Raw genomic sequence first — 10022 nt, forward strand, 5'->3', positions numbered from 1 at the left:
AGAGATTTATATATATATATATATATATATATATATAGGAAAGGTTATATTATAAGATACCGAGTTTATTTTGGGTAAATGCTAAAAGTCTATGGGCAAAATTAAAAAAAATAATAGGTATTTTGAAGAGAATTTAATAAGTTTTAAGATAATATTATGTAAAATTAATTCAAATACTTTTTTTTTAATTAAAAAATGTGGAAAGTGAGCAAATCGCAAAGTCAAAAAATTATGTTTCTAATATGAGATACCCCGAAAAATCGATAATAAAACTTAAAGTACATTAGTATAACAATTAAAAAATTTTATGTAATGTTTCTAAAATACAAACAGACACAGCTAGTGTGCGTGCAAAATGAGCATTCGATCCATTGTATCTAAAATTTATTTTCAGGTAGTTGGAACCAATAAGCATCGCAGAAACAAGCACTCGATTTCGGTTGTCCTTTTTGTTATTGTACAATAACATTTATACTTTAGCTATGCATCGATTTTCGCTATGACATAGGAACATTATAGGTTATTTCATATTTGAATTACCCTGGATCTCATATTACGGTTTCCACGCCTTACGATTTCAACATATCTCATATTTTTTTATTAATATAATTTTATTCTATCACTACGTGAAGAATTTATTGTCAAATATTTACTTATTAAATAATAAACAAAGTTTAAAGGCTCATCTCAATAAAACTTAAAGACATCCAAATTCTTTAATCTTTTTGTACAACGACTACAGGCATGATCTAATAATAAATTTTCCACTAAATATATATATATATATATATAGTTTTCAATCTAAGAGCAATAAATTCACAGTGGAACCAATAGATAGCGTTTATTGGTTTATAGCAGAAACGTTACTATCTCATATTAGGCGTTTATATCATAATAAAGGGGAGGGGGGGGGGGTTTCCTTTTTGTATATTTCTTTGTACCGGCAGATTTCACTTATTATATGTGATTTTCGACCCCGTAAGAAAAGTCTACGTAGAATGAATACTCTACGTAAATCGAGGGACAAGTATATATAATAAATATATAATTATAAAAAATAAATAAAAAATTTAATGCACTTAAAAATTATCTTTAAAAATGTTATTTTGAATATATCTTTAAATGGAATCTTGTGTGTTATAGTATCATCATAGCTACATGGCAGAATAATTTCGCCCGTTGCACATCGAGTCGGTGAGTCAGAAAGTTTTAATAGTTAAATAACTTAGGAACTTGAGGAGATTGATTTAATAACAATTGTTTCAATAAATAAAAATGTAATCTATTATTTAGATATTAAAATTGCCAAAAAATATTCCAATTCAAGCTCTTTTATGGGAAAATATCATTAAATATCATTCTTGTGTCAAATAATTGGATAAATAATAATCTTATCTGAGTATGACAATAAATATTATTTAGTCAAAGAAGAATAAAGGTTTTGGAAAGAGTAAAAAATGTTGACACACATTTAAAAGATCATTGCCAGAATATATTTCCTGCGCTTTTCTTTCTAACGGCAACAGACTGTTTGCCATTAGCTACAATATCATTTTACTCATACTACTCTCTCTCTCTCTCTCACATTCATAAATATGAACACACGCACGCTGCAAACCGCGAAATAAGGAATATATTTATCTGTACACCATTGACCGCAAGATTGTTTTTTTAGATATATTCTCCCACGTATATCTTTGTTCATTATTCGGCCTTAAGATAAATATTGTCGTATTTGCTTTCAAGTGTTTCCGTGATACAACTAACAGTTGTTTCGGAATTTTCGAGCCAGTTCTTTATCAAAATTTCGCAAACGTTACATGATTTGTGACGAACATGTATCTGTTATATTAATATTTATATTAATATTTATATTATTAAGAAGAATGATCGTACAAATTTCTAAAAATAGAAATTTCTAAACTGCACGTTAAAAAAACGTGTTAAAAAATGCTATCAAAATTTTCTTCAAAATTTATACATCTTTTCGGTATTCTTTAGATTATATTCATGCTATTTAAATTTAGTTACATCAACACTTTATGTATATGTATATATTAGATTGACAAAAAAAAAATTTTTTTTATCTCTCAGCTGAAAAGTTTTATGCCAAAAGAACACCCATAAATTTTTATCAAAAAATATTAAGATTCACAGGTCGCTAGTGAACGATTTTTAAATCAAAGTTTTGGTTTTTCTTAACATATTTGATTTGACGTAAAAATGGCTCCGGATTTTAAACACAGTACTGTATGTTTTTTTTGGTTGCTGAACACAATGCAATAATTCATTTAGGTCTACGATATACATCTTAAGAAATGCAGCCCGATTTAAAAAATGATCAAATTTTGTGATCAAGGTCGATTTTAGCAAGGTTCCAAGCGTTCAAATGGGTCATTACTCCCTTCAAATTGAAGATCTGTTTACTCAAAACAAGATCCAGTTGAAATTTTTCTGGGACCTCCTACAAGGCCTATAAAAGTTGCATTTAACTGGATTATCAAATGTTTTTAAGGATAGAAAAAATGTTTTTAAAAATCCAAAGTCGTTTTGTGGATTTTATATCCTCAGATCAAATGCCTCAATTTGACAATAAAAAAACTCTTTATTAGAAAAAGAAATGAGTACATAATACAAAAAAATATGATTTAATTAATTGAAATAAACATATATCAAATAAGGACAAAAATAAAATTTGGAATGAAATTTCAATGAAATCATAATTGGTGATCCAAATAATTTATACACCTAATGTATTATCAAAATTTTCGATAATGTGTATAAATTATTTGCATCATCAATTATAATTTCATTGAAATTCCATTCCTATTTTTGTCCTTATTTGGTATATGTAGATTATTTCAATTAATTAAATTTTTTTTTGTATTATGTACACATTTCTTTTTCTAATAAAGAGTTTTTTATTGTCAAATTGAAGCATTTGATTTGAGAATGTCAAAACTACAAAACGATATACTTCAGCACTCGTAAAAAATTGTTCTATCCTTAAAAACTAGTTTTTTTATAAACTAGTTAAATGCAACTTTTAAAGGTCCTATAGGAATAGGAGGTTCCGAGAAAATTTCAACTGGATCTTGTTCTGGGTGAACAGACAATTTGAGGGGAGTAATAATCCATTGGAACGCTTGGAACTTTGCTAAAATTTTTTTTACTTGTCAGTCGAATATATATATATATATATATGTATGTGTGTGTGTGTATTAAAAAGAATAAAAGATTTACTTTGAAAAACTTTCTAAGTTTCCCTTAAATTGCAAAGATGGAGATTGACTTTACAAACGTTAAATTTATTTCTTCCGAATTAAAATTCAAGCAATCTCAGAATTATATACTTTATATTTAATTATAATTGAGTATTTACTCGTGAAGTATCTTTAGATACGTTGGCTGTAAATAAAATATATTGACTACAAGAAAGTAAAAATAAATTCGAGAATTTTAAATTCCTAATAGTTTATGCAGATATCTCCGCTATTTTTGGTATGATCAGAAAAGAAGTCATTAAAATACATACGCGTTTAAAAGCGCGTGAAAAAACATTAATAAAGAGGAGAAAGTTTCTTGCGTTAAGGAGCTTATGATCACTCTTGATTATTATGGATTGATTGTACGATAGTTGCACTGACAAAATCGCGCAAAAATAGATATAGTGATGATTTCCCAAGTTGTGCAAAAAAACGAGAATTTGTGTTTACCACTGATTTTGCAAAATTTAGAAGAAACGGAAATGCAACAAATTCTTACAACGATTAAGCTGTTTATTCGCGTATACGAATGTATTATCCGAATCGCGAAGCGTGCGTCCTGTCTTGCTTAACTATTTTCACCTAGCTATTCCTTTGTAGATCACAGTTTCAATTATAATACGCAAGGTACTCCATTAGAAGATGATTAAGAGCAATTTTTCAATAATTGTTTCTATAAAATGCTACTAAGAATTAAAAGTAAAAAATCTTATTGTAAAGAATCTTAAAATGTGAAATAATCAATAATTTCTTTATTAAATATTTTACACATAAATACGAAACAACTTCCTAGGCAAAATTTGAAGTACACTTGCTTGAAAGATAGAATAGAACACTTTTTGCCCCTTATAATTAACTTCTTTTTAACTTACTCAAATTACTTGCCAAATTGAATTACTTATACGACAATGTGCTACATGTCTGTCAATTGTTTAAGGCACGCTTACTGAACAACTGATACGTCGCCATGTAAGGATAAAGAAAGAAGTGATTAAAACTAATACTTCAATGTATTATTATCCATTTAATATTTAACAAGAAATAAAGCACTTTATATTAAATTTGTACTTTTAGATGCGAATTAATGTTCGATACGTATAAATAGATTTAAGAATGAATCTATTTATTTTATACTAATCAGAATAATGCCGCAAAATGTCGTACATTGCTGATGCTACTAAAGCACGTGTTAACTTGATGTACGATGTTTTAGAATTTCTTTCCTATTACAGTTAATTACAGTTAAAAATTTAAAAAGTACATCTAAATTTCGACATTTTTTTATACGACTGCTTTAAATAATAATCTTAAATTTTTGAGATTATCTGAAACCGATAAGTTAATTTTCAGGCCTATTCGTATTTCTTGAACATTAATCTGCGTTTAAATGCACTTTTTAAAAAATTTTACGCTTTATTTATTACAAAATATTAATCGGATAATAATCTATTATAAGATTAATTTGTAGTCATGTTTTTCTTACTTTTTTTCTTACCATGTGCCGATCGATATGTCTGATATACCGCGGGACATTATAGTTTTGATTGATATTGAGCATATATATTACATATATATAGACATGTATATATATAATATTATCGCTTTCGATTTGAGCTATTCTTAATGACTAACTTAAACCTGATGCCGGCAACATTGTCCCGGCACTACCCTCTCGTATCAGTGCTTTGCCCTTTGCATATAGGGCATTGCACAATACGAGTGCTACGAGAGCTAACCCTTTGGCTGCGAAGAGCGCGATACGCCAACGTAAAATTATAGAATTTATGGGTGCGTTCCAAATTACGCATGAAGTATAATGCATCATTTGTCGTTATTGTTTATCAAATAATAAAGAAGGATAAAATGATACATCGTGCGTTTCATGCTTAACTCGGAACGCACTCTATGACAGCGGAGGGAGGAAACGGATCGGCAGATTATTGCAAGGACCCCAAGATCTAAAAATCCGGGATTCAAGTATGACTTAAAATTTAACACTTAATGCTAGGCCCGTATTCTCGTCGTACATGTAGAATGATCAGACGCACGCAATCGTATATAATTTTTTTTTATATTTATATTGCCACGTCAGATAAAACGGAATTAAATGGCCAAACACGTACGATAACATACGATACAGTCCTCCGAAGAAGCAGAAATTCAATGATTAACAAATCTTTAGAGATTTGAAAATTGATAGATCTGCTTTCTCCTCGTTATAATGAAATATCGGCATTCCTCATATGTCTTCTTAAAAAAATGTAGTGTCGCTATAAATGTATATAATTGCAACTGATTTTTTGGAGCACTCTATACGACAGCTCATTCCTCAAGTAATGTTCAAGCTTCCATATCGCATATAAGATACCCCGTGTATCGATATGTACGAACGTAGTGACACATAACTTCAACAACTTTGTTTTTTCACCACTATTTCGTAGTAAAAAAGCACTACTGTACAAAAAGTCTTCGAAATCACATTATTAATTCTCATTCAGCGGCGCCTGGACCTTTTTCAGCTTTGTATATAAAATTAATATTTTTGGCAGCGTTAAAATGTAAAAAAAAGTATATGTATATATATATAATTAATATCATTTATTTGTACCTTGAGAGTTCTTTTTTATTTTTTACTCCATTTTCATATTTATTCAATAGTCACATATTAATTGATCATTATTATTTATTTATCTTTTTTTTCTTTGTGTTATATGATTTAAGAAGAAAAAATTTAGATGCACAACAAAATTTAAGTTTAATTGAGATTCTATTTGTTAGAAAAGAGTAGAAAAAATTTATTACACAAATCCGAGTATACTCGGTTCATTCCTTACTTCCGCTGTTTGAGAGTAAAGTCCTCTTGAATTTCAGGCCCTTGAAACTAATAAATCGCAACTCGGACATTCTCAGTTAATTTGTATAAAATGTCGTTTCCTTTGTATTTGCTTTTCTTTTCTTTGCATTATCATGGTCTCACAAAACTATCATGTAATTGAACATCATACTATAATTATAATTATCTCTCAGAATTAAAATTCAAAACACAATATCTCCCAATATTAATTACTCGTAATGCTTAACGAACGTTTACAAAATGTACTGGCCATTCGTCGAGAATAAGAATAGAAGATATTATTGGGAGAAATTAATCAATTATATATACGAGATATATTTTACGTATTCGAGTTTATATATTTTGAGCTTGATATTTCCTGAGATTCTCTCTCTGAAGATATGGTTTTGAAACTCCGAAATAGAATTAAAAGTAGAATATATCAGAATAATTGATGCAGTATTTTTGAATGCTATGATTGTCTGTATAGGCTCGATGTCGATCTGTTCTTGAGATAATTTTAATATTACCGTTCTTTCTTCTCAAAATTGTTAGTATAGTCCTGCTTCAAGAGACTGAATTTGAGGGATCTCCCATATCGCGTCGATAATATCTATCTTTCACACTATATTCCCTCGCGACTTCCTCTAAGGATACCTGGGATCCGTAAAATGCCGCGTTGATGCAGGATACTGCAGATTGTGGTAGGATCTACTGCGTCTGTAATCGCACGGTAACTGATTCGAGTGGCGATACACAACGTAAGGTCCTAAGCAAGGAACGTTGACCGTTCGCGGACCATTGTCCTCGCCCGAATCTCGCGGTTGCGTTTCGGCGCCGGGATAGTCCGGCGCTGGATGCTGGGGTTCGCCGATCGCGGACTGAAACTGCGACAGTCCGTACAGGACGCCGATGGATCTCCTCCACATGTCGTGACGGATTTGATTCGACTGCTGGTCCTGTTGCTCCTGAGGCTGCTCCTGAGGAGGCTTGCACTGGCGCCTCCTGCTCTGCGAAGAACCGCTCTCGGTCGAGTTACTATCCTCGCTGGTACCCAAACCAGGATCCCTCTCCTCGAACACCGCCATACTCATCGCGGGACTATCCTGGAGTGGCTTGATGTCGCCCGGACCGTAATAGACTAGATGAGGAAGCGGGATCACGTAGGGCGATTGTTGCTTCTGCTGCTGTTGTTGCAGTTGCAGCTTGCTCGCCTGCAGTTCCTTCTCCTGCGTGCTATTCTTCGTATTTTCCGCTTCATCGGGCTCGTTCTCACCGCCGTTGCAGATGCCAGGCCCGAAGAGGGACAGCAACACCGGCAGCAAGAACATACCGTGCATGGCGCCAATGAAGATCACAAGGAAGACCATCTTGAAGAATACCAGGAAGATATAGGTACCGGCCAATAGGAGGGCCATTAAGCCGAGTATCGTCGAGGCGGCTCCCTGAACGATCGGCAGACCCAGACTGTATAGGCTTTCCTTAACTCGATCCTCCGCCCGCGGCTGCTTCGATCGCATATAAGCATAACAGATGTGCGCAGTGAAGTCGACGCTGAAGCCAATGCACATGATCAGATTGATCATAGAGATGCTATCGAGATTAACGTCCCACAGCGCCATATAACCGGCTACTCCTAGCTCGATCGATACGATACAGAAGGCAACCCACAGGCAGCAGAAGATGTTCGGGATAAAGATGAAGCTGATGAGCATCATCACGAGGGCCCCGAATATCATGCACTGAATGCTGGTCGGTCTTACCAACTCGAATTGATCGAAGAACACAAAGTACGGGTGGAACACACTCGCATTGAGTGGCGATGCCGCACATAAGCCACGTAGCTCCTTCACCATGTCCTTCTCTTGATTGGTACCGCTCACGTTCACCGCTTGTATCAGGAACCGGCTCGCTACGATTTTCTCGTTCGTGTCGTCGAACTTAACGTCCAGAGAGAAGGCGCTGTTAGGAAAGAGCCAGAGCTCTTTGAGATTTTTGATGAAGTCGTGCTCGTCTGTGATGCTCGCGTTTAGATAGTCCTGATTGCGTGTTACGTAGTTGATGAAGCTACGGAGCCAGCTCTCGGTGTAAACAGGAGCACTGATGTACTTACTCGCTTCGAGACTACTCGTCAAGTTCTCTATTTGCTGCTGAATCACTGGATCACTGTAGTCGTATTCACCGGATATTACAACCTAGAAAAATGACGAAAATTAATTTTTAAATGTATTTTTTAGGAGTGATTTTTTTATATCAAACTGAAAATCGCAAACAAATCTTCTACAAGAAAAAACTGAATAATTTTTTTGTACATTCAATCTTTATAATCATCTGTCATTTTTCGCTCTTTTCCTATTTTGCAATTCATGAAAGTGGTACAAGTAACAGTAAAGTCGCGGAGAATGTATTATACGTTGGTCAGACCTTTTCGGGAATTTCTGCGGTATCCCCGTGAAAGTAATTTCGAGAAAGTGTAGTCCCGCTTCTTCTCGGACCACGCAAAGCCGCAATGTCATGTTTTGTCACGATTATGTAATTTGTTTGATCTCAGCACGTTGACATACGTACATTTCGACATGAAACGTTTCGCGAGCGGATCCAATTACGCTGTACGTCGTTATTAAGAGTTCATCGTGACAGTAGTTTCTCAGCGAATGACGTTTCCGCGCAGTCATCGGAACTTGACGGCTCATGATGTCGGGAGGTTATTAATATTGCGAGGAAACGCGATAGTGCGAAACCATCTTCGAGAAACGTACTTTCACTACAATGTATCGAACTAACGCGATGGGGGAGAAAAGGTCTCAGTGAAATTCTTAGTCTACGATCATATCTCTCTCGATGCATTCACAATTTTATTTCATCGGAGAAAGAGATCTCAACGTCGTACAAAGAAGTGTGCTTAAAACGCATTGAAATCGCCCTTCGAAGATGGAGGAAATTATGAAATATTCACTTATCTGGTTGAAACAATCACAGAGGCTACAGGAAACTGTTTCGTGACAAACTGATGTATCTTTTGGAATATATTTTTTTACTGTAAATATCACGTTTTTAAATATATGTGAATTTAAGTCAAACAACGCGATTCATGTTAAAACTTAGAATAGAATTTTATTTATATTTTACTTATCGTGTAATATGAAAGCAATGAAAAAACTTAGAATATATACATACATATATACAATATGCGAAATAAAATTATTTCTTGAAAGTTGATGCCAAATTATGTTACTTTAAAGTAAATTTAAACACCAGCTACATTGATATTATTATTAATTATTATTACATTTAATTAATTTAATTCGCATTTGTAAAGACATAAAAACAATAAATAATAGAAACTAGATTAATAAATACTTTGTATTTAAAAATAATGTTAAAAATACATTTAACGTGATTCTAAACACTGAATAATAAAAACTCGAAGTTATTTAGTTATCGCATCAGTAAAATATCTTCCGGTTTCTCGTAATCACTTTATTAGAAATTTTATTAGAAGGTTGAAATGTTAGAAATAAAACAGAGAAAAAGATGTGTGTGCGAGTCTAAATGTTGGCGTGAAATTATTTGACGTCACGTGATTCAAGTAAATAAGTGGGGGATTTATATAGGGGTCTCTCCGATTTAGTCTTTCTTTCTCGTTGATCGGTTTGAAGAATCATGATGTAACGGACATTGCTGCTTTTCTTGAGGTTCACACTAGCCAACCGGAGAAAGTTGTTTGCACGATATCGCATCGTGTCGGAGAGCACGTGACATAATTGCGCGTACCGGATTATGCGTGGCAGTTTCAAGCGTAACGCACTCCGTTCTTCCGAATGTGTTTCTTTTTTTGCGCTTATGAGGAAATATACCTTGCGAGTTCGCATGCACGAAAACCGGATGTCTCTAAATATATATATATATATATATATATATAT

At 33.3% G+C, this 10022-nt stretch overlaps 1 protein-coding gene across 1 annotated transcript in view; it reads right to left on the reverse strand.

Moving 5' to 3' along the window:
* Positions 1-6085: 6085 nt before the first annotated feature.
* The window catches only part of Ptr (patched domain-containing protein), a 29711-nt gene continuing 25774 nt past the window's right edge, over positions 6086-10022 (reverse strand). Inside the window, exon 9 of the mRNA XM_018513141.1 lies at positions 6086-8294. Coding sequence (XP_018368643.1) covers positions 6747-8294 — 1548 coding nt within the window. The 3' untranslated portion in view covers positions 6086-6746. The remainder of the gene's footprint in view (positions 8295-10022) is intronic.

This window comes from Trachymyrmex cornetzi, unplaced genomic scaffold (assembly GCF_001594075.2).
Source record: "Trachymyrmex cornetzi isolate Tcor2-1 unplaced genomic scaffold, Tcor1.1 scaffold45, whole genome shotgun sequence".
In the NCBI taxonomy this organism is placed as follows: Eukaryota; Metazoa; Arthropoda; class Insecta; order Hymenoptera; family Formicidae; genus Trachymyrmex; species Trachymyrmex cornetzi.